The 25,790-nt window shown below is 38.7% G+C and overlaps 1 protein-coding gene and 2 long non-coding RNA genes across 5 annotated transcripts in view; 2 read left to right on the top strand and 1 right to left on the bottom strand.

Annotated features, from left to right (window-relative positions):
• LOC134672528 (polypeptide N-acetylgalactosaminyltransferase 5) overlaps positions 1-25,790 on the bottom strand; it is an 83,960-nt gene that overhangs the window by 43,380 nt on the left and 14,790 nt on the right. For both annotated transcript variants that reach the window (XM_063530470.1, XM_063530471.1), the window contains exons 2-3: positions 10,665-11,226; positions 2,434-2,653 (exon numbers count right to left, since the gene is read on the bottom strand). In XM_063530470.1, coding sequence (XP_063386540.1) covers positions 2,434-2,653; positions 10,665-10,823 — 379 coding nt within the window. In that variant the 5' untranslated portion in view covers positions 10,824-11,226. The remainder of the gene's footprint in view (positions 1-2,433; positions 2,654-10,664; positions 11,227-25,790) is intronic.
• LOC134672550 (uncharacterized) lies at positions 11,305-23,400 on the top strand. Of its 2 annotated transcripts, XR_010099351.1 has the most exons (4): positions 11,305-11,789; positions 19,871-20,059; positions 22,282-22,376; positions 22,907-23,400. It is a non-coding gene; the product is annotated as an uncharacterized LOC134672550 (long non-coding RNA). The 2 variants fall into 2 exon arrangements; XR_010099350.1 differs by lacking the exon at positions 22,282-22,376 and having other exon boundaries at positions 11,314-11,789.
• Positions 14,784-16,852, top strand: LOC134672549 (uncharacterized). Its single transcript, XR_010099349.1, has 3 exons — positions 14,784-15,200; positions 15,435-15,599; positions 15,814-16,852. It is a non-coding gene; the product is annotated as an uncharacterized LOC134672549 (long non-coding RNA).

Raw genomic sequence — 25,790 nt, 5'->3', positions numbered from 1 at the left:
ATATAAATATAGCTGAATTGATCAGGCGCGCTTGGCTCGCCGACTGCTCGCGGTAATTATTGATATTGTGACAATATGCAATCCACAAGCCAGTACCAAATGTCGACCATAAGCTAGTCGAAATGATGAAAAATATATTGTATCGGGTTGTTACAAATAATTCCCATTCATAATGGCACCTAATACTTGCCAAGCCGCGGACCCCAGGCTCCCATGAGCCGTCGAGCCGTGGCAGAATGCGAGAATAACGCGAGGAATATGCCTTGTACAAGCCTCAAGTTCAAATTTTACAAATTTATTATTAATTGTGTAAGTAATACCGGGCAAAAGGTCGCTCATCATTGGTTAAACAAATGTCGTTTAAACCCGTAACATTGTAAATTGTACATTTATAAAATGGGTCCCGGTTGGTGACTGGCGATGGTGGTAGGTATAAAGTGAAGCGACGCAGTATGATTTGTGAACCAACCCTGATTCAGTCTGCTGCCGTCTGTCTGAATTGTGTGAAACAGTTTGCGGGTCCCTTTCATTGTATGTTGCACTGTAATTAGGGTAATGTCATAGTTCGGAGTGAATGTTTCTATTAAAGGTTAAGTGGCAGACACATTGGCGGGATCATAACGGATTCCAGGTGTGTTATTATGAAATAAACAACTACGGAAACCCATTAGTTCGGTTCCTGTCAAAGCCGTAGCAGCAGAGTGGAAAGCTCAAACTAATCAGAACAGTGCAACGGATCTCGAATACCTCTAAATAGATATTAATGACTAGACGCATTTTCGAGCTTAGGAAGGATGTGCGCCCCGCCATCCACCGATTATAGGGAATTGGGGGTGCGAGGGGCTAGCGGGGCTCCCCTACAATTCATAGTAGCATTTGAGTCACCTGCGTTCTAAGCAGTTGCCTACTCTAATTTAGTTTGTGGAACAATTGGCTAGTCCCGTTTATTGGGTTACAGTATCAAATATTACGAATAAGTAGTTTCATTACATGGGTACATGATACATCATAATGTGAATGTCTATTTGGGAGCGGGAGGGTGAACGTTTATATGAATGCCACTTAGTCTCACCGCTTGCGGGACGGTAGAGCATCGCTTTCTACCTATATATACGTTATGATAAAATAACAGTCAATCAACCAGACACGTTTACATTTCTACAATAGGTACGTCGAGAGAGAGAGGTACTAAAAATTCTTAGGTACTTTAGCGATAAATTAGAAACAATTTATACCTATAATACATATTTATATCTCTTTGGTTTCTTTTATAAGGAGCAACTTAATCCATTTTAGTATCTGGGATATAAAAAACATGGTTCAGTTCCATAGTTTACACTACAATGTCAAGGAAACACGCGCATTGTGACATAAATACGCCGGCAAAACAATCTTGCCCCTAGTAACTTCACACAGATTAATTGCATTATGGCATTTTTAGGCTGTCGCGATTGATTAGGCATTTACATTTAGGCACGTGTGATTTATTAGGCATTTACAAGACAGAGACATCAAAATGCCACGGTTCGTTAGGGCACGTAATAGGTATTAGGTACGGCAATGATTGACCGTTGTTTTCTAAACACGTCGCATTATGTTCTAGCTGTAAACTACAGGCATTATAAACAAACATAACCATTGAAAACTGGGTCACCGAATCATTAAGCAATGATTGTAGACGAATATAGTGCCTAGAAGTATTCTCAATACATTGGCCAAGCTTTGTGATGACGAATCTCACAGAAAGTAGGTAAGGTATATGTCAGAGTTCATCACTATTGCACAATTTCATACATTTCGCGGAACTCATAGGTTGAATGCTCATTTAGTGGGTAACTAAATGCTATAATTTCTTGTTGGTTAAAAAGGCGTTTTTACACTGGGCCCTCGTCGACTGCTGCCTCCGATAATCGACAGCGTCATGGTCATAAAACATGGGAATCTTCTCTCAATGTAAACACGCCCTAAGAGCGTGTGTAGTAGCGGCGACCTGTAAACGCGACCACAAAATAGCGATCGGTGACCACACTACAGTTTGTATCTCGATAACGACCACCTAAGATGCTTTGCGGTGATATAACGCCCTAAAAAATGTATAAAAGCCTGGTGCGGTGACATACACGGAGTACAAGGACACAAATACCACTTACCATTGATGTATAATATCTAAGGACGGGCCTTACGGGTCTTATGGTACTAGTTCAGCGGTGTTACTCACCAATTCCAGCCAATCGTGCAGTCTAACGCAACTAGTTGCGCTTGTGACCAATAGCGCGCGTAATGCGAACTCATCAACCAATCGCGCGAGTGATGAACTCATCAACCTATCGCTTTGTAGCGGTTTCACACCGCTCTACTGGCCCCTGTCATGCCTCATTATTATTGCCCGTAAAGCCAGTCCCTAGATATTATGTATACGTCAATGCCACTTACCCAGTTCGCCAGGCGAGTTCCCTTGCGGTAGCACAGTGGGCGCCTTCTCCCACCGCTTAAGTCTGGACCTGGGATACGGAGGCAGCAGCACGCCTTCTTCCCCAACTACTACGTCATGTTCACCGCCGATGGCATCGTCTATCTCGCTCTCTTGTTCCGATTTGAGCGCTGCCGCTATAGCGGCTTTTTTGCCTCTGTACTCTTCTTTGTGTATGTTATCCTGTTGACAAAGACGAGACACTGACTTTATAAAGGCAATTTTTCAGGTTGTTGATATTGCATTCGAATGGAATAGTGATATTGAGTGAGGCAAGAGATAAAGGGGTTAGGGGGGGGGGTATTATTTTATTATGTATAGTTTCGCTGAACACATTCTGCTATCCTGCTGCTGAGATCGTCAGAAAAATAAATAATATATTTCTATCCCTCTCAGCAGATAGTTTTCGCCGGCAGGATTGGATGTAATGAACACAGGCCCACTTGCACCATCCCGATTTAACCGTGTCAAATTGTACTGGTAACCACGGTAACTCGAGGTTTAACCGGTTAACCCCGGGTTATTGGAATGGTGCAAGTGGGCCTTAAGTGTTAATAATGCTGATTGTAGTATGCAGAGAGCCCTTTATGTTTGCGGTGTTAATTTGACCGATATTTAAAAAAAAAGGTCGCATCGTACAGTCACCACACGGGAATGTTGAGCCACTTACCACTGTTCGCAACTTGGTCGAATAATCCAAGTCGGGGTCCGAACTCTTACCAGTCTCGTATCACGACTTCGGCCGAACTCTGCTGACCAATGGGGCGGTCGTTGCTACAGTTACGTAAAACCAAATACGGTTAGCCAATGACCGCCCGTGTTTTCTTCGGAAGGTGGCGTTACTATGGTTACGTAATAACAAAAATATTTAACCAATGATTGATAGCGATTTTTCCGGAAGCTGACGTTACTATGGTTACATTACAACATCCGCTTTAGTCCTAGAAACGTCTATTTGACTGCTAAGCTGCTATGTAGAAATTTTCGTTCACTTTCCTTTTAACGGCAGCCATTTCCATATAATTCATAAACTGAAACTCATGTAGATAACAGCTGTCAAAAGGAAAGTGAATGAAAAATATAATTATAAATAAGCAGAAGTTCATTATTTTACGAATATTTTATTGTGTTCTTTTTATTGGAATTTAAAACATTTCTTTGTAATGTTGTCTAATACCCTCATTACTGTCTCGTAAAGATCTATGTCAAAATATTTATTATTATTTAAAAAATATTTACGTTTAACTCTACTATTTAAAATGTAAAAAACATAACAAATAGACCAAAATCTGTTTATTCGTATTAAAGCAAAGAGATATCTAAAAACTAATAACTTGTATATGATCCATCGTTATCAATGACAGCTTGGAGACGCGAAGGCATGGACTCCACAAATCGAGTGCAATAATCAGTTCCTCGCAAGTCTTCCCAAACTTCTTGGCAATGATTTTCCACAGCTTGTCTTGATCGTTCATTTCGATTTTCCCATCTTTGGACCATTAAACCCCATAGATTCTCTATGGGGTTTAGATCCGCAGACTTAGCAGGCCACGGTATGACCGTTATTTCCTGTCGACGTTGATGGAGCCAGTCTTTTACAATCCTGGCCCTGTGTATCGTGCAGTTGTCGTGCACAAAATGAAAATGTGGCAATTCTTCCCGTGGATAAAATGCCCTTACGGTGGGAAGCATGCTTTCCTGTAACACGCTGAGATAACATTGAGCGTTGGTCCTGGGAGGTAAAGGAACCAGCTCACCTACACCGTCCGAACTCATCCACCCCCACAAATTTGCACTGATGCGACCCGACTCCCTGTTTGGTATAACATGGTCTTCCGCATATCGCGTATTGTCATAACGCCAGAGATGTAAACGACCGTGGTCACTTGAATTAAACGACTTCTCATCGGAAAATATTGTCGAACCCCAATCAAAATTTCGGTACTGTTGAGCAAAATTGACTCGAGCGATTTTGTGATCTTCCGTCAAAGCAATTTTGTATGCGGGACGTCTATGGTGAAGATCCATAGAATGCAAATGCTTTCGGATGGTATTGGGGTGGCAATTGAAGCGGTCTGCGAAATAGTTGGTAGATATAAACCCATTTTCCATGTAGCTCTCTCGCATTTCATTGCGTTGTTCCATTGATAGTATCGAGACACCATGATTGCCTTGACGGTGATCATTTATATCTCCTTCTGCGGCATACCTATTTACCCACAAGCTGACAGTATTTCGCTAGAAAGGAATGAATAGGTTAGATATTTTCTTAATAAAATCAATGTGTTTGGAAATTATTATTTTGTAGAACCTTATACCTGCACATTTAACGCGTTTGCTATTGCACGCATGCTTAACCCTTGCTGGTGCAAAAATATAATTTCATGTCTAGTTTCGTCGTTTATTGCCGGTGGCATATTTGATTTTTTTACTAGATTTAGATAGCTACTTTTCCGCAATTAATGTTACAGCGAAAAAAAAATTGACAATACTCATTGTCAGATATTTTTTCAAAGTTAGAATTTGAGTCAGAAACTATCAAGTCTCTATTAAACATTTCTATAGCTACTGACAGATTATAGGATTATACCGGGTGTGGCCTGTAACATGAGCAAATAATTAAAACATAGAATGTACTCCTCAAACGGTGACACTTTTGTTCTACAACTTTTAAAAATTATGAATTATTTAGACTCCCTATTTTTCATACAAAATAAATATTATCTTCAATGGACGCCATCGCCACGCCATATCATTGTGATTGACGTTGCTTGTCACGCCTTAAACAAAACAAAATTCGCAATACATTGCGTCTTAGAATAAACTTTAAAGTGTATTAAAAATCAAACCACAAGTTATTTTTAAAAGTCGCTGAACAAATGTTAGTCAGTATGAGGAGTACAGCCTACAGTTTAATTTTTTGCTCATATTACAGGCCACACCCGGTATGTAGACTATCAAAGGTTATCTACCATATTTCCACAAAGGTTACATAAGTATTCAATTAACGTCAACTAGGAGCTGTGACACATTTAATGATAGTAAAGACAGCAATAGCATTTGTCTCTCTCAATGAAAAAATAATTTGAAATTGCCTGATAACATGGATATTTATATAAATATCTCGACTTGAAAAAAGATCTCGCCTATTAATGTCAGTTAAATCATGGCATCCAATTTGAAAAAAATACTAGTAGATTACTAAACGGTTTTAGACGAATTCATGAAGAACTCTCGTTATCCAGTTTCCGCTAGGAACAACGACATCTAGCGTCTGATTCAAACGAGTAACTTCAAAATTTAATGGCCGTTGGCTAATCCTTTTCGTAGACGAAGGAATTTTTATTACGTCAACTAGTTTTGACATAGTGAAATTTTGACGCAACAAAGCAACCAAGATATCATCGGGTAACATCGGTCATATCGCGATCGTGCCTACTAACGAAAAATACCGAACCCATTATATTACACGACTAAATTGCGTCCATTGCCAAGTGGCTCAACATTCCCATGTGGTGACTGTACAAATCGAAACGAATATCGATTTATCGCTTTTATAGCATGAACATAAAAGCTTCTTCTCACCGTTGTTTAAAATAATTAATCGTCAGTTTGGTACAGTAATCGACTAATTGAAATACCAGGGCCTAGGCCTCATCATATAGCATAGCGTTTTGCAATATTGGATACTCGAAAATGGAACACTGCATGCATTGATTTCGTTTATCTATAACGTTCCTTGGATGATCGAAGTTTTCTCCAGTAGGTATACTAAATATTTACAAGTACACACTATAGGTGTATCCTAGTTTGATAACATTTTGTTATATTTAGTTCAACTTAAATTGAATTTCCGGTTTTTATCTGTAAAAAGGAATGGCGTACCTACTTTAAGGTATAGTAAAAAAACCAACTATGCTTGTCAACTGAAGACGTGGGTATAAGTTGGTTTAATAATATAAAACAGTTTATTTATAGGTTGCACACATGCACACCTGTGGCAGTTTATAGCCTATAGTTATCTAAACAAGCTTTTAAATTGCTATTTTTAATATGATGCTTCTTGGAGTGAGCTATTACTGCTTATTTATTACCGAGTATACCATAATAATTTTATTATTTTTCTACAAGTACCACTTCACAATTTATTCTAACATTGAACATGTACATTGGCGTTCAAAAGTGCACGGAGATGTTTCAATCGTAATATTAAGGCATTACGGTTGACATCTATCCATACACTTTTGAACGCCACTGTATGTTTGGAGCATTCCATGAAATTGTCTACCGTTGTCCCGTACAAACGCGAAGTTTCTGAAGATTTAAAGGTATAAGAGTTTCCTTTTCTATGACAAATGGTCAAAAATATGCACAGAAAAATAATCGCCTGCTTTAAATGCCGAGAAAATAGTCGCAACACAGCAAATAAAATGCGTTTGTACGGGACAGCCCGTGGAATGCTCCATTTGTACATGTAGTTCTTAGATTTTTTAGGAGAATTTACACAAAAATGTTCTAATAAGTAATTACTTAAGAGGGCTACAGTTATTTTTCAAATGAAAATGCTATGTGCATTGCATTGCATGACCAATTTTAATGGATAACCTATGAAGAGTATGAAGGAATGAAAATGAAATGAAAAATCAAATGTCTCTGAGAATGCTAGGAAGCTTATTTATTGTTCTGACAGTCTCAATGTTTGAAGGCTTGATTGACTTGGCTTAAAAATTTAATGTAATAAAATAATTCTAGCCTATCAGGATCAATAATCACTCATTACGTTTTTAAATACCTATAGTAAAATCAGGCTTGTAATATTTTGCTTAGTGATGATATTAGGGAATGCAATCTCGATCTCGCAATTTCAAGATCTCGCGAGATCTAGCACGAATTTTCGAGATTAAACCTCGTTGACAGGAAATCTCAATTTTAGCAATATCGGTCGAGATCTTGATTAATATTTTCGAGATCTCGAACGAGATTGAAAGATTGATCCGTGTGAATTACTTTGTTTTGAATAATCTTTTTGACCTTAGGTTCATGTTGTTCAGGCCGTGCTATTGTATGCGGCCGGCTTAACGTACCCAGTCACAATTACATATTTATGATTTTTGCTCGCTTACCCTACATTTTTTAGGGTTCCGTAGCCAAATGGCAAAAAACGGAACCCTTATAGATTCGTCATGTCTGTCTGTCTGTCCGTCCGTATGTCACAGCCACTTTTTTCCGAAACTATAAGCACTATACTGTTGAAACTTGGTAAGTAGATGTATTCTGTGAACCGCATTAAGATTTTCATACAAAAATAGAAAAAGATCATAAAATTTTTAGGGTTCCCCATACATAAAACTGAAACTCAAAAAATGTTTTTTCATCAAACCCATACGTGTGAGGTATCTATGGATAGGTCTTCAAAAATGATATTGAGGTTTCTAATATCATTTTCTTCTATGGGCGAGTCCGACTCGCACTTGGCCGCTTTTTTTGTAAGTTGCTGAGTGCTTGTCAAAAATATCAACTGAGCATATTACTGCCTCTGCTTACAATTTTGTAAATAATTAATATTACATAATTTTTCATAATTACATGCAAATTAGAGCTACATACATATTATTAGTTTTAACATAAATGTTGATTAATTTGAAGATCTTCAAAAACATGACGTAGGTACTCTAAATAAGTATAGAGATTTTTGCTCAAAATAACACATTGTTAATTACTTTGTCAAATCTCAATCTCGTCGAAATTAATCTCGATCTCGAAAGTGTGACGGTCGAGACCTCGAAACACCCTATCTCGATTCAGATTTTTCGTGCGAGATCTCAAATCGATAATCTTGGTGCGAGATTGCATTCCCTAGATGATATTAAAAGTCAGTCAGTCAGTATAATGAGTTTAGCATTGATTGACTAGCATGTTACTATTTCGCGGATTAGCAAAGTAATATTTTTGTTTTAACCATTATTTATAGCATATTTCGGGGATCTCGGAATCAGCTCTAAAAATTTCAATGAAATTTGCTATATGGTGGTTTTCAGAGGCGACAAATTGATCTAGCTAGGTCTTATCTCTGTGAAAATGAACATTTTTGAGTTTTTATGTTTTCCTAGCAAAGCTCGGTCTCCCAGATATTTTTAAATTAAATATTATAAATCCTCACTGCCCTTAACCACAGAATAAATAATAGTACTATCATACAGAAAGGAAACTTCCTACAAAACCGAAGTTTGACAGCGGTTCAGGGTCGACTCTTGCTATCCCTTTCTAATATATGGCATTATCCCTTTCGGCTATTTAGAGTTGTCAAAATTCAATTGATTATCTTATCTGTGGTCTTGCACGCAAAAGGAAGTCAAGTGGTGCCAACCCTAATAATTGCTCGGAGCAATGCTGAGCTGAGCGGAGCCGAGTTTGGCCGATCTCAGGAGTTTCGCACCCCTGCCTTAACCCTGTATTCTAAATTGTTTTTTTATCCGAAGACTATATAAAAATCTTTTCTCTGCTTTATGTAACAGTTATCATAGCACAGTGAAATAAACTTTAAAGTTAACAAAGGATTTGTTTCAGTTTCTCTTCCATTATCAAAATTGCAGTGTAAATAAAAGGTGGTTGAGCAATACCTGTTCTCGTTGCAATATTTTTGCCGTTACAATAGAAACCATATAGAGTTAGGTAATGTATTTTGTTAGAGCACTGTCTGTGACACTGACAGTCATTAGGAACCAGTTAGACTCCCTTTCACCTGCCAATTTGTACAAATGTACCAATCCCATTATATTGCTAAAAAGTTTATTAGCAAATTATTCTTAATTAATTTTATATCAAACAGAAACGTCTACTAACGATGCTACATTAGAATAAATTAAAAAAACCGGGCAAGTGCGAGTCGGACTCGCGCACGAAGGGTTCCGTACCATAATGCAAAAAAAAAAAACAAAAAAATAGCAAAAAAAAAACGGTCACCCATCCAAGTACTGACCACTCTCGACGTTGCTTAACTTTGGTCAAAAATCACGTTTGTTGTATGGGAGCCCCATTTAGATCTTTATTTTATTCTGTTTTTAGTATTTGTTGTTATAGCAGCAACAGAAATACATCATCTGTGAAAATTATGGGAGCCCCATTTAGATCTTTATTTTATTCTGTTTTTAGTATTTGTTGTTATAGCAGCAACAGAAATACATCATCTGTGAAAATTTTAACTGACAGCGAAGTCTTAGTAATAGGGTCCCGTTTTACCCTTTGGGTACAGAACCCTAAAAATGCAAAGATTTACTGTGTCGCTTCAGATTTCAACTCACAACAACTGGATCAGTAGCCAGTGCTCTGCCATCTGAGCTATCAAGACCTCATCCACTGACAGCAAAAATTTCCACCACAACCTCCTGAGTCCCTGAGGCCTTTATAAAGGATTTAATCCAAATCGAATTCTGAATTAAAATGGAATACAAGAAGGTTCCAATTTCAAAACTGCAATAATGACAACGGGGACTTGGGAGGATAAGGGACTGGGCTGAGATCACTGGATCCACTTTTAAATTTATTCTTATCTGATATCAGCTGAGTAGTAACTGATAAGAGCATAAGTTTAATTATCCAATTGTAAAAATTTGCAATAAATTAGTACATTTTATTGGAAGCATACAAAGTGTGTTGGTAAAACAAATGAATTGTTATTTGATATGTTTTATACCTGACCTTCAGGTTACTAATCAGACAATGCTATGTTTTCACTGCCAAGACTAATAAGATAATAACAGGAAATGTTAACTTACACCAGTTTAAATTTTGTAAACAATTCTTGCAAGTCATTGTAACAATTTAAAACTTCAGTTCACATTCCATTATTTTTGTTAGACTTGAGAAGTTGGTTAATTTTTGTCTTTGTTTGACTTAAAGTTTGAGTTATACTCATAACATTTTGTTTTGAGAAGCAAATTATTCACGAAGATTTATTGTAATCATAATCACAGAGAATTACTTTAATTCACCAATTTTTTACATTGCATATATATTAATGATCAGCAATACCTAACAAATTTATAAATTATGCTCAACAAACAACGTGCATGCAAGTTTTTAGCACCCTCTTCATAATATAATACACAATGCTACCTATTGTGTGTCTGAGGGCATTGCCCTTAAAGGCTTATAAGGTTTTGTGGATTTATTCTAACATCATGGGTTTACTCACCGGTGCAACGAAATCTGCATTCTTATTTTTATTGCAATCCCAGCCGTCACCAATACAATCTGAGTACAAAGTCAGTAGCGCCACATCCACCAACAACCACACTAACGATGTCAGCAAGATTATTCTGCATGTGTGAATCCTTATCTTGCTTCTAAACATGTTTACTTCTACACTTCACTGCCACATATCAATTCGTACACGCTGGTTTCATAAAGGTCGCGCTGACCGAGTGATAGGAAACCAAACTCGCGGCGACGATATTAACCACCGATCCAATAAAAGGCGTTAAACTAATATCTACGGCAATTATCACAGAAGAACGATTAAATTAAAACAAGAGATAAAAAGTATGCGAATATTGGAAGTAGGTTTCCGGATCCAAAATGTGGATATCGCACCGATGTTTTTACAACTTTTATGGCAAACACATCTTATGCACTTTATCCGCACTACCGTATTTATTCGCAACCCGACACGTTTCTTTTTTATGTTTTATTGATTTTAAGTAAAATACTCTACACTCCGTGAATAAATTAAATGAGTTGGAAGGAGTGCATGTCGGCTGGCTAGCGGTAATGGGAGCCACTAATGTACGACCAAATAATGCTCAACCCAAGAATGTACAGCCCAATAATAGGCGTCCATGGTGGACGCGTATTATTGGGCTGTACATTCCTGGGTTGAGCATTCTCGGGCCGCGCAATATTGGTCCGGGGCGATAATACGAAGCCACTCTTTTCACAGGGCAATAATGTACGACCCCATAATTCGCGTCCAATAATTTGAGTCCCTTGGCTTTCAATTATTGGGCTGCGCATTATTGGTACAGGTCGAGAAAGCCCGACCCAATAATGTACGACCCAATAATAGGAAGCCAAAAACCAGAGAGATTCTTTTTTTTAAGGGAGCTGTCAAAATTAGTAGGGACGTTCTGACATTAGCTCTTGACAATTTAAAAATAATCGGTTTTTTCTAGTGCCATCTTTCAGTGACATTGACAGTATTGTATTGACACTTGTTGGTTTACAAATACAATAAAATGAATTCTAATAAAAGAAACAGTAGACTCAGTAGAGGTACGAGGTACTGAAAAAATATTAATTAATGGAGAAGCCGAAGTTGGAGGTAAGTGCCGCAATTCAACAACTTAAGCTAAAAAAATCTTCGTGTCCGCATGGTATTCCCTCGTGTGTATGGACTGTACAGCATGGTGCTGGCGGAGCCGCTATGGCACATATTTAACCTCTGTCTCGAGCTAGAAGTATTCCCAGAAATTTGGAAAATTACTTGAGTGATGACCAGTATTGAAAGGTGGATCAGGAGATAAGGCAAGAGGGTTTCGACTTTCGACCGACACAAAGTTTGTACCCCACACTTAATTTTTTTAGACTGCATGAGAGACAGACAGCAGTAAGTATGTAGATTATGAAGGGCACAGATTGAAACCAGCAGTGACATGGCAGTTTGTTCAAAAGAATATCTTGGTTATATTTGACAACCAGTCTGGCCTAGTGGGTGCCTAGCCTAGTGACCCTGCCGGTGAAGCTGATGGTTCTGGGTTCAAATCCTGGTTAGGGAATTTATTTGTTTGATGAGACAGATATTTGTATATTGAATAATTATATTGTTGTCTGGGTGCCCACAACACAAGCCTTCTTGAGCTTACCGTGGGACTTGGTCAATTTGTGTAAAAATGTCCCAATATATTTATTTATATTGAGATTGACTGAGAAAACAAGGTGTATGCTACAAGGTGGAGGTTTCTGCAAAACATATTGGTGAGTCCATTAAGACAGCTGTTTATCAGAAAAACTGAGACTGGGTCACTGATCAATGGGTCAAACACCATCAAAAACTACTACTTAAGAGCAAAAAAATTGTGTTTATGGGGTGGCCCCAGCTCCTCCATGTCACCTAGCAGTGTCTTCAGGTCGCTAACTGCCTCCTTCAATGTGCACGGAGTCCCTAGGTATTGGTTCCTGTATACTTCTACCTTCTACCTACAGTGTGGGAGAATATGCTTTACTGTTTCTTCTTCTTCCATGCACACTCTGCACATGGGGCTGTCTGTTTTACCCATATTATGTAGGTGTTTGATTAGTGCAGCGGTCGGCAACAAGCGGCCCGCGAACCTCTCACTTGCACCCCGCGTGCCTCCTAGGCTATTTTGTATGTAATATTGACAAACAACAATGTCTGATAAAGTCATAAATATTAACAAAGTGCGGCCCGCATCAACTTCGGTAACTACTATTTGGTCCTAGGCTGCTAAAAGGTTGCCGACCGCTGGATTAGTCTGTTATGACCTGTGATTAATCCTACTATTTTGCGTAGTTGGTGTGAAATGAAATGAAATGAATGAAATGAAATGAAATGAAAAATTTATTGATAACAATTTGTTACATGTCTTTTTTTCCATATAAGTACTAGTATTGGTCTAGTATTCTATGTGCATATACCTGTAAACATAATCCAAATTATATAAATAAAATTAATCGTTAAAATTTGCAATATATCGAAATTATTATTAACAATGAGAATGTAATTTATATCGGTACTATACAAATGTCACGCCTGTATTAATTATTAAATTACTAGTGGAATATTAAAAAACTCACTGTAATCGTAAAACGTGTCTGGGTGTTTTTAGTAATATTTTGGTGTAAGCTTGTAGTTTTGTTCTTTGGTCTGCCTACAGGTGTTCATTTTAGTCCAGTACTTATTGTGACACTCTTGGCAGCAGTCCGTCACAAATGAACTACGAGCGGTCGGGTTGAGCTGGAGCGAGGCCAGAGTGGTCGCTGAAGATAGGAAGGCGTGGCGCGAGCTTGTGAAGGCCCTTTGCACCTCTGGGGTGCCTTAGGACAACAACAACAACAACAACTTATTGTGAAGCTGGTTTCTGAACCTTTCCTGGCCAGTTCATCCGCTGCATCGTTTCCTCTTGATCCACTATGCCCCTTTATCCATTATACTGTTACTTTGTTGCCTTCTTTGCTCACTTCAGTGAGGCCTCGATGTCATTCAAGTATGAGTTCCGATGTAAGTTTGTAGCTACCTAGTGCTTGCAGTACTGATTTACTGTCTGACAGTATTAGTATATTTTCTTGTTTTACTTCTCGTCTTTTTATCGCTTTGCAAGCTTCCATTATTCCTACACATTCAGCTTGGAATCCCGTATTGTGTTCCCAGTGTAACCCAGGGGTTTTGAGATGTATATGTTCAGGTCCTCCGAGAAGACACCACATCCGGTCCCTTCATTTGTTTTTGAGCCATCTGTGGATATTCTTAAATTTGTTTGGTATAGTCCTTTTTTTTTTTTTTTTTTTTTTTAATTATGGCTTTTACTCCTTGCTAAATTTAGCAAGGTGGATTCTGCCAATGTCGAGGTATAGACTTTTGACTTGTGAGACGAGAATGTTCGGTAAAATTTTGATTTTTGTGGAAGGATAGACGGGAACCTAAAACAAACAAATTATTATGGACATCACAGACAAATACATGACATGACACAATTAACATACAATAGTACCAACATTAGTGAAAAAGAGCGGAAAGCGGATGACAGATTGTTAAGGCAAGCAACATAGCGGATGAAATGGAGGAAAAAACGTAGAAATTGAAATATATAGATAGATAGAAATAATAGTAATAGTAAGACGAGCAGTAAGACTTAAAGTTTTATATTATGCTCCTGTACATACTTAATAAGGATAGAAGTTAGGGGCGGGTTCATTAGAGTGAGAAGTGAGTAAAAATTAATGGGTCGTGGAATATTTGAAGGTAACACATCGTACAAAGAGTAATTGAATCTCGGACAAGAGAAGAAAATGTGATCTACGGTGCCTTCGTCTAACCCACATTCGCACAGTGACGTATCCCGGACCCGTATCTTGGCAAGGAATACAGGTGTACAAACTGGCCCCAAGCGTAAGCGGCAAATTGTAGACGTGACCCATTTAGGGTATGCTCGGAATTTGAAAAACCATGGTTTACGTGGAATATTGGGTTGAATGTGGCCATAGTGTTTTCCTACCTCCAATCTGGTAGAATTCCAGAGATTTTGCCACGTGTTAAACATATCAGTCTGTGCATGGCTTAGAAGGTCAGAGCTGTATATCCTGTCGTGGCCTGGTGAACCCATCTCAATAGCTCTCTTTGCCCATAAGTCTGCAGACTCGTTTCCAGGAATGCCACAATGGCCTGGGATCCATCCGAGTACTATTTTTAATCCCTTTGATTCACATTTTCTTAATAAGGTTTTGATCTGAAGTATCAAGGGGAATTTTGCCTTCATTTTAAACTGGTTGCCCATAATAGCTTGCAGGCAACTCCTGCTATCTGTAAAAATGATCATTTTTGCTATATTGTGAGAGTCAGCGTATGCTACAGCTTCCAAGATGGCAACAGCCTCGCCTGTGAAAATGGATGATTGAGGAGGACATTTAAACATCAAGACAATGTTATATTTTGGAATCACCACTGCTGCTCCAACACAATTTGCAGGATCATTTTTTGATGCGTCAGTAAACACAGGTAAGTAGCCTTCCCATTTTTCTAAAAGTTTTTTAAATTTGCTGTTAGCTCCCGGGTCATTTTTAAATATTCCAAGATCAAAAATAACACTAGGGGTGTAGATTAAAGTTTCAAATTTTGTTTCAAATAAGGGGTTTGTTCCTGATTTATATAATATGGGGTTTATACGGTTTAATTTAGAATAAGAAATAATGATTTTTGGAAACTCCTTATGAATCCAATATGGGTTTTCAGTGACCAATGAAGCAAGAGCCTGCAAGCGTGTAATCAGCAAGTGATTGGAGTTGGAGATAGCTCTTATGAGGAACCTGTCAGCAAGATATTGTCTACGCAGCACCAGAGGAGGCTCCACACATTCTACTTGCATGGCATTTTTTGGGGAAGATCTCATGGCACCAAGTATGATTCTTAAACATTTAGCTTGTATTAAATCTAACTTTTGTAAGGATTCCTTATTACATGGTTCTAATATAAAGGATCCATAGTCCATGTGGCTGCGAATAATTGCATTATAAAGTAGCTTCTGACAATATGGATGAGAACCCCACCAAACTCCTGATAGAGCTCGCAAAATGTTGATCCCTTTTTCACACTTGTCCTGTATGTATTTCAGATGAGGTTTTCCACTCATTTTCCGATCCAGGATGATACCCAGGAATTTGGTTGACTCTTTATTGGGAATGCTTTCTTCACCATAATGAACATCTGCAGTTGGCATGTTCCTTTTGCGACTGAAGGTCACAGCACAGCTCTTGGAGGGTGACAAAGACAGACCATGCTCTTCAAGCCAATCCTTCAGGTAACTCAGGCCCATGTTCAACCTTGCAGACGCCGTATCAACAGATTTTGCGGAAGTGTAGAGGATTAGATCATCTGCATACTGTAGAATGTTACAAAAGGGAAGCACAGATTGCTCTAAATCATATGTATATATGCTGTAAAGAATTGGACTGAGAACAGATCCTTGAGGAAGGCCCTGCCACAGTGTACGAGGAGAAAGATAAGAGCTGCCATCACGGATTTTGATGGTTCTTCCTATGAATAGATTGGAGACAATTTGTACAATCTTCACGGCAATGCTCAGATGTAGCATTTTTGCTCTGAGCACCGGAAGAAGGACATTGTCATAAGCTGCCGAAATATCAAGAAAACATCCTAGTAGGTCCTCATTGTTGGAAAGCGACAGTCTGATATCCGTGGTTAGTATGTTTAAGCTGTCCATAGTGCTCCTACCTTTTCGAAACCCGAATTGGGTGTTTGCTAACATTCCCCTGCTCTCGACGTACCACTCCAGCCTATTCTTTACTAGGTGCTCAAGTATCTTGCCCATCGTAGTGGAGAGCGCAATCGGTCGGTACGAGCTGGCCTCTTGGGGATTTTTAGTTGGTTTCAATATTGGGATGACAATTTGAGTTTTCCAATCTTCCGGGATATCTCCTGAGTCAAACACGTGATTTAGAATGCCAAGAAAGTATTCCTGTGAGAATGAGCTCAGTTCAGTTATAAAACAGTAAGGAATACCATCTTCTCCCGGTGAAGTGTTGCGCAGTCCATCCAAAGCTATTTTGAGCTCCGCAACCGAAAATGGTTCGTCAAAGGTGGTTGATGGAGGAGGGAGTGGTGGTGACACTACACAAGATAATTCTGGGGCAGTTGGGTGTGCCAGTTTGTCAGCAAAGTCCAAAAGCCAAGATGACCTGTCAGAAGAACATATGATATCCGGTTTAAAGGACCCTCTGAACCGCCTTATATTTTTCCACACAACTGATGGGGGAGTTCTAGGGGACAAACTCTCACAGAACCCTTTCCAACCCTTTTTCTTAGTTTTGGACAATAAGCGTTTAGTGCGGGCCGAGGTTTTCCTGAAATTGATGAAGTCCTCTATGTCACCAGATTCATTAAATTTATGTTCAGCTTCATCTCTCTCTTTCACGGCAGCTGTGCAGTCAGCATTCCACCATGGAGGTGAAAGGATTTTATCCTTTTTGTTTTTTTTCCGGGGGATAAACTTATCAGCTGCTTCTAAAAGTAAATTTTTGAATTTTGAGTAATTTTCCCTATTGTCATTTAAGGTAGAGTCCCATTCTTTAATTTTTGTTTCGACATAAAGTGAAAATTTCGACCAGTCAGCTGATTGTATTCTGTATTTCAAAAGCGGTTCAGGAGACGGGGATGGAAGAACAGATGAGGGCTTGGATATAATAATGGGAAAGTGATCGCTGCCATAGGACTGACGAAGCACAGTCCAAGATAACAATGAGGCCAAATTAGGGGAGCAAGCTGACAAGTCGGGAACGGACTGTGGGTTCTGGCCAGGATAGACTCGATGTGTGGGCGATCCGTCGTTTATAATGCAAACGTTGATTTCATCGAAGATTTCTAACAAGAGTGACGAAAACCCATCTGAATGGTATGATCCCCACGAAATGTTGTGTGAATTAAAATCGCCTAAAACTATATGAGGAGGAGGGACAGAGTTTAGGATAGAAGATAATTCAGGAATAAGGTCAAGGTCAGGGTGAGGTATATATATTGAAATGAAATTAATGCCCATAACCTTAGCGGCTACGGCATTAATTTCATTTCCATGAGGAGGGAGGGGAATTTGAGAGAAGGGGTAGGATTGCTTGATCAACAAAGCGCATCCCGCACGTCCATCGATGCGGTCATCTCGAAGGCATGAGAAGCCCGGGAGTCTAAACTGAGACCCGGGCCTCAGCCACGTCTCCGAGACGGCCGCGACAGACACAGAATGTTCGTTGATCAGCTGGATGAGATCTGGTTTTTTAGGAATAATACTCCGGCTATTCCATTGAAGAAATGTGGCCTGGCGGTCCATGGTGGTGAGGGAAGGAAAGTTTTTCTACTAGGGTCAACATTAAAGGTGCAACGTCGTTCGGTAATATATCACTCCATTTTGCGATGATATTAGTTAACAGTTTAAGGAGGAGCTCCATGAGGTCCTCATTAGGAGTTTCTCTGGTGTATGAGTTATTGAGGGCTTGTCCGTTGGGGATTTGGGATGGAGGGGGTCGGACTATATTGTTATGGGCTTGTTGGTCATAACCTGGGGATAAGGAAGGTCTTGATCGAGGTGACAAAAATACTGTCTTGCGGTGAGAGGTTCTGGGAGGGGTAGAAGATAAATCTGTTAAGTCAACGGGAGATTGTGATGGGGGGGAAAATTCTCTGGGGCCAAACATTATATTTGCAACGTCCGCATAGGGTCTACGAGTTACAACTGGGACTTGTGTGGATGCTTCAGCATATGAAATATTTCTTTCAGACATTATCAGTTTGATGGACTTTTGTCGGTGATGTTCTGGGCAGTTTCTGTCAGTGGCATAGTGTCGGGCAGTGCAAAAAATACAGGATATGTGTTCGGGAGCTACATTACACCCATCACCCGGGTGCTTCTGGGCACATTTGTAGCAGCGGGCATCTGAGCGACATTGAGTCTGGATGTGTCCAAATCTAAGGCATTTTCGGCATTGAATTGTTGGCAGTAGGTATACCTCCACCACTAGAGAGGTATAATAAGCAAATATTCTAGATGGCAAAGTTTGACCTTCAAAAGTAACTACTACAGTCTGGGTTGGAACCCAGGATGGAGAGCCATCCTCCTTGGTCACTTTCCTTTGTAGTCGACGCGCTTTCAAAATCCTACCTTTACCTTCTATTAAATTTGTACCCTTAACAAAATCAATCATGGACCAATCTGTTGGAACTCCTCGAACTAGACCCATACGAGATATGTTGTACGTTGGTATGTTTGCTGATAGCTTGTGTTTATCTAGCATGGGGTTTTTTAAGATAGAGTTGGCATCAACGGCTTTATTGAATGTAACTGACACTCTATTGCGACCTACAGATTTTATCCCGTCCTTCTTAATATTTGTGACATTTGCCTGTGTTAAGAGCATACCTACGTAGATGGCTTTCAATGTTGACCTGGAGTCAGTAGAAGATTCCTTTGAGATGTGTACCACAAATGGGCCATCGTCGTCTGCATTGTATCCTCGACCTTCTGTGTCAAGATCCGGGTGTTTGTACAAAAGTGGGTTAGCATTCTCATCGATTTGTTTATCTACGTGGGGGTTGGTGACATCCTCATTTACTATTGTTACCTGTTCCGAGATCTCTTTGTGGACGTCGGTTGTAATTTTTTTAAGAGCCGGTTCTTGTGGACTACTGACCGGTGATAAGTCTAATGTTTGCAAGTTTCTTTTTCTAGAATTATTTTCAATGTCCATACCAACCATAACATTAGAGTTACCATCGGTCTCGTCAGGCGGCTTTTCCTTCTCATTCCCCTCCATTGGCCCTAAGGCCAAAAAGGCCTTACCCTAGCTTTGTATCCGAACAAATGTATTAATAACCTAACTTATGTAAATAAACCTCAACCAAGTTAATAAATAAGGATGAAATTTATAAAGGATGTTATTTATAAAGGAAAATAACCTAAAAATGAACAGACTCACACGGCGCTTCTGTCAAAAAAAACTGGTATAGTCCTTGTACAAAAAGAAACATAAAACATGAAAGAACACACATCATTAGTACAAAGGCGAACTTATCATGTAATTCATGTATGCGGCACCGCGATATAATACATTCGGTAAAGACACACTGAAAGAAAACGAACTTAAAGATGTTCTTCTGTTCTGCAGGAAAACAAGAAGATTCGAGGAGAATGGTGTGGCACTTAATGCCGCCGGGACAGTAACCTAGCTGCAGCTCCAACTCTAGGGAATTGGGCTGAATGAACGCAACACGTGATCGACAGCCCACCTGCTTCCTGCCGAGCGTCCCTACACTACATCTACATGGATTCGCTTATTCTGCTCTACAAAACTTCTGTAAGTAGAGAATGCACAAGTGCAAGAGTTGAAGGATTGAAAGAGCTTGTCGTCTTACCTGACAGTCTTCCACACATTTACCTTAATTAATTTAAATGATTTTAATAATTATAGTCCTTTTTATTAGGGTTCCGTACCTCAAAAGGAAAAAACGGAACCCTTATAGGATCACTCGTGCGTCTGTCTGTCAGTCTGTCTGTCTGTCCGTCTGTCACAGCCGATTTTCTCCGGAACTACTGGACCAATCAAGTTGAAATTTGGTACACATATGTAAGTTTGTGACCCAAATATGGACATGTAACGTAAACAAATTAATTTTAAACATGGGGGCCACTTTTGGGGGGTAAATGAAAAAATTAAAAAAAAAAATTCAAATTATATCATGTTACATATCAAATTAAAGAGCTTATTGTAAGGATCTCAAATATATTTTTTTTATAATTTTCGAATAAACAGTTTAGAAGTTATTCAAGAAAATAGGCAAAAAATGACCATTCCCCCCCCCCCCCCCTTTATCTCCGAAACTACTAAGTCTAAAATTTTGAAAAAAATACATAAAATAGGTCTATACCTATAGATGACAGGAAAACCTATTATAAATGTACAGTCAAGCGTGAGTCGGACTTAATTACAGTTTTAGATCCGACCCCTACGGATTTTTTAAAGAGATTTCAATCACATATTTAATTACACAAACGGGTCTACCGCGATATAATTTCATTGTTTTTACCTTTAATTCCGACGTTTCAGCTGAGTTGCACTAGCTGTGGTCACGGAAAGACTGACGTCCCAACAAACCCACAAACGCCAACCAAACGCGCGTCCAAACGCGGTAGACCCGTTTGTGTAATTAAATATATGTACAAAACGCGAGAGTTTAAAGTGTTAGATTTCACTCACGTTTCACATAAAAAAATACATTGTTAACAGTGCCGGATTAACCAATAAGCAAAACAAGCACGTGCTTAGGGCACCACGTTCAGGGGGGAGCACCAAAATGCCAGGATTCGGGCCTGGTTCGGCCTAAAAGTAAAATTGCGTTTTTTATATCGAAACATTTTCGCGCTCGCTTCGCTCGCCTTTTCAATAACTTTCTAAGGTATGACAAAGGTGACATTCGGGTGACGACTGCAGCAACATTACTCTGTTGCAAAGTACTGTCAACTTAGTTAAGTTAAATATAGACCTGTTTAAAACAGCCAACGAAGTATTCCTAAGAAATACTAGGAACACTAACAGGCTGGTCATAAATAAAATGCAAAGAACTGCCACTTTTAAGAAAAATTGTTATGCTATGTGTGTCAATATATTTAATAAGTTACCCAACAACATAAGAGAATTGCCCAATAGTAAATTTAAAAGAGCACTTTTTCAATGGCTGCTGTCTTCGACATTTTATTCTATTAATGAATACCTTGTAAATCAACAATCTAGTTTTTAAATTATGTTAATTGAAGTGTTTTTGTTTGAGATAGATACATGATATATTATTATTTCATAATTGACAGTGTATTTTTATTTCTATTGTTGTTGATAATTAATTTGTATTAAACTAGTTTAAGTAGGTGAAGTTAGGTATATATTACACTAAAATTTGCATGCTGCATAGTCAGTTAAGAAAGATGGGACTTAAAAATGTATAATTTTACAGAAACAACTTGTATATAGCCTTTTTTATCGCAAATAAAATGATAAAAAATGATTAAAACTTCCGTGATAAAATGATGTGACTGATTTCCATACTAAAAGTAAAAATGTACAACTGTCTATCATATTGCGTTTTTATATCGAAAAATTTTCGCGCTCGCTTCGCTCGCGTTTCAATCACTTTCTTAGATATGATAAAGGTGACATTCGGGTGGCGACTGCAGCAGTATTAGGTACTCTGTTGCAACATTACTGCAACGGCACTGTCAATTTTCGTGATAAAATGATGTGACTGATTTCCATTCTCAGCTGTAATGCGGCATTGAACTTCTCTCAATTTACCAAAAAAAATCAATGTAATCTTGATGACCCTAGGGAGAGGGGGCACCATGGTCTAGAAATGCTTAAAGCATCAAAATATCTTAATCCGGCACTGATTGTTAAAAATTGTGTAATATACGGAACCCTTGGAACGCGAGCCCGACTCGCACTTGGCCGGTTTTTTTTTCAGATTACCTCAATTACAGTATACTACAATACAATTCAAATACTCTTTATTGCACACCTCATTACAGAAAACAATACAAATAATACAGGAAGAAGAGATTAAACAACAGGCGGTCTTATCGCTAAAAAGCGATCTCTTCCAGACAACCTTACTACTTTTGAGGTTAGAACAACCCACGAAAACATTTAATGTAAAGTGTTGCCAAGACTAGTTGCATAAAGCTTTTACACTAAAAAAGTTATCAGATCCCGTAGTAGGTACCAAGACTTTTACTCTGTCATTCCTAACTTTATAAGCTCTAACAGTATAAAGCCAACATCTTGGTCAAACAGTACGGCTTGGCCGTTTCGTTGGTGTCATACTCATATGGACAATCCCGTAATGACACTTTCAGAATTTGAATGACCTTTGTTGCTACTTTGTACAACAAGTCCACTGAGGGAGTGTTTGTAAAAACGACATATCAGTTTATATAAACTACGATAATACAAGGTCATATAAGCAGGCATAATTTTAAAACATTTAACATTTAGGTTTTCAGAAAAGTTACGTACCTATTTCTAGCGACATCTATGTATGTAGGGCCTATATAAAATAAGCCAGGAAAGTTATGAAAGTGAATTAAAGTTCATGTTGCACTGATAAAATCATTTTAAACAAATATTCTAAATATAATTATTCTCAAATTTCAGGAGCTGATACAAGCAGCCAGAATGAGTCTCTGCTGAGTCGCCGGCGCCGGACGTGCGTCGCGCGCCTCGGGCGACTGACGTCTTCGTGTGAGTCGCCAATTGCAGGGGAAGATACGAATAGTTAGGTATAAAAGCTACTTTAGTCAACCTCGCCTCAGTACTGTTTGTATTGACTGAAATACAAGTAGCATATATGAGACGTTCGGACGTATCCGTGAAAATACGAAGGTAAAGGAAATTGCACTACATTTTTAGAACCTATTCACCTGTCAGTAAAATATTGAAAAGGAAAGTTCATGAGTTTTATTATTTTCTTTCCTCCAACAGCTTCACATGGAGCAAATGTAAACCTTTTATGTTAATAATATCAGTAATGTCAAGGTACAACGCTCTTTAGAGCATATTGCCATTCCTTTTACTCGAGTGGCCTGTGGGTTAACTATACGAAGCGAGCCTACGATGCATTAAAAGTGCAGTATAACAATGCATTCAGAATGCTGTAGGGCTTACCTCGTAGATGTAGTGCATCTGGCATGTTTTGCGAAGCTAGAAGTTTTCTGGCAATCATGCGCAAGAAAATAGTATCTCTGCTAGGTCGAGTTAGAAGCAGTCCCAAACATACATGTTCGAAAAGTAGAACTCCCTTAGTAGGCCAAGCAATAAGAAGTTATAGAGGGAAATGCTAGGAACACAATTTTTGACTACGTAACTTTGTTTGGACTAGTTAGGAGGTGAACATATCAAAAGTCCCCGGCTGTAGCCCCGGTGCTGGGGGGTAGACTAGTTATAGTCCAAACAAAGTTACGGAGTCAAAAACTGTGTTCCTAGCATTTCCCTCTACAACGTTTTTTGAGCATTCATTTCCTGACCTATAGATCGTGTTTCAATTTATCGCCTCTCGTTGGCAATTAAGGTGGTTCGCTTTCCATACAAAAAAAACAATTACATAAGTACCTAATAGTGTGTAATTACTTAATATAACGCAATTGTTTTTTGTATGGAAAGCGAACCACCTTAACTATTCGCACAACGTTTTGTAGTTGCAGTAAGTACTTACATATGGCCGGTTAAATTTTCGAAATAGGTATGTATTTACGTACAGTGCTAATTGCCGCACATAGAATAATTAAAGTTTGATCAATCGGAATATGTTCCTAAGTCACTTATTACATTTCGAATTATAAGTCTGTATTTTACAGCTTTAGATGTGCATGACTGCATATGCACATCTAAAGCTGAAAAATGCTTTCATGAAATTATGGCTAAATTATGTTAATAGGGACAAATGTATCATTTTCAACCAAATGGGTTCTTATTATCTGTTGTCAATAAGGCGCTATTTCCATAAAGCTTCAATTTGAAATCAGCCTCGTCGACAACCGACAATGTTAACCTTTTGGTTGAAAACGTCACAAATTATGGCGATAGAGAATACAATGTTCTGTTGTCAGAGTGCAGCACTAGTAAAACCCGTAAACGAGTGAATTGCAAAAAAGTGTAGGTAACACAATGGAATATTCACAAAAATATGAAAGAATGTAACACAAAATGAAGAAAATGTATGTGTTTTTTTTTTGTGTTACGTCACACAAAGGACGCCAAAATCGACGCCGCAATATTTTTCACGACGTGTAGAATAAAAGTGGCGTCGAATTCAGGAATCCGCAAATACTATGGTAGCCGATAGCCAAGTAATTTATCAATAGAACAATGTTAAAACAGTAGTAGAAACGGTGAGCTTTGCAAACTTTTAGTAGATTGGTTTGGTTTTGGTAGATTTCTCGGTTTGGCATGCTTGATGCTCTTCACATCACCACAGACGGAGGTCGACAGTTCGAATCTGTCTTGTTCAACCAATTGATGGAGGCACATGCACGCATACGAAGTATACGAACCACATATTACACTACCATCCTGGAGCTAATTGGATTATTTGCATCTACTATTATAGTATATACCTATGCCTTATTTTTACGCCTAAGACCCTAAGCTTTTAACAAAAACCATTATTTCTTTTATACCTACGGGCGGTTTAGCTCCCGTACCTACCTCTATTATACCTAGCCACGTGCTAAAGCAACAATGTCCTTTAAATCCGTATCCCGTATCGTGATAGTATTAAGATTCAACTCGTCTACATCGAGGTGGTCGATCGTCCTAAATACATTACCAAAACATGTTAACTCGCATGAGCCGTTACATAGATCTGAACCTTAATACTATCAATAATTTTTGATTAATATTTTTAAATAATTTGTTAAGCATATTTACACTTGCAAATATACACTTGCAGCATTCTAATATTATGGTATGGTAAACATATAACATGTTATATATTCGCGATTCATGTCAACAGCCCTAGTGTCAGGCCCCCGCCCCCGCGCCCGCGCCCGCCCCCGCCCCCGCCCCGCAGTAACAGTTATCTGTTTCACTCGGGGGCAAAGTTGTTGTTCAATCGCTCGTGCTAATATTGATACCCGAGCAAGCGAAAGATTCCAAAATTGAACCGATAGCGTAGCGAGTGGTTAAAAAAATGGAATCTTGAGCGTTGCGAGGGTTTCAAAGCGCGAGGGTTAAACAAAATTTGCTCCCGAGTGAAACACAAAATGTTTCACCACACCGACCCGAAGCAAATATTAAATGTAAAATATCAAACAAAATCAAATCCAAATTAATGTTACCTATTAAATATTTATCATCCAAAATCATCATAAAAGTCAGTTCTACCGGCAAACATAAGAAAACAACTCAAAATTTGCATTTGATTACTTTGCCTCACATGTGAATAAAATGCAACTTTGCTAGCTATCAGTTTTTGAAGTGCTAAGAGAGCCTTTCCGAGTAGGTGTGGTGAAACATATAATGTTCTAATGCTGAAACGTAT

The sequence above is a fragment of the Cydia fagiglandana genome, chromosome 17 (assembly GCF_963556715.1).
Source record: "Cydia fagiglandana chromosome 17, ilCydFagi1.1, whole genome shotgun sequence".
Lineage (NCBI taxonomy): Eukaryota > Metazoa > Arthropoda > Insecta > Lepidoptera > Tortricidae > Cydia > Cydia fagiglandana.
This window is presented reverse-complemented; position numbering and strand designations above follow the sequence as displayed.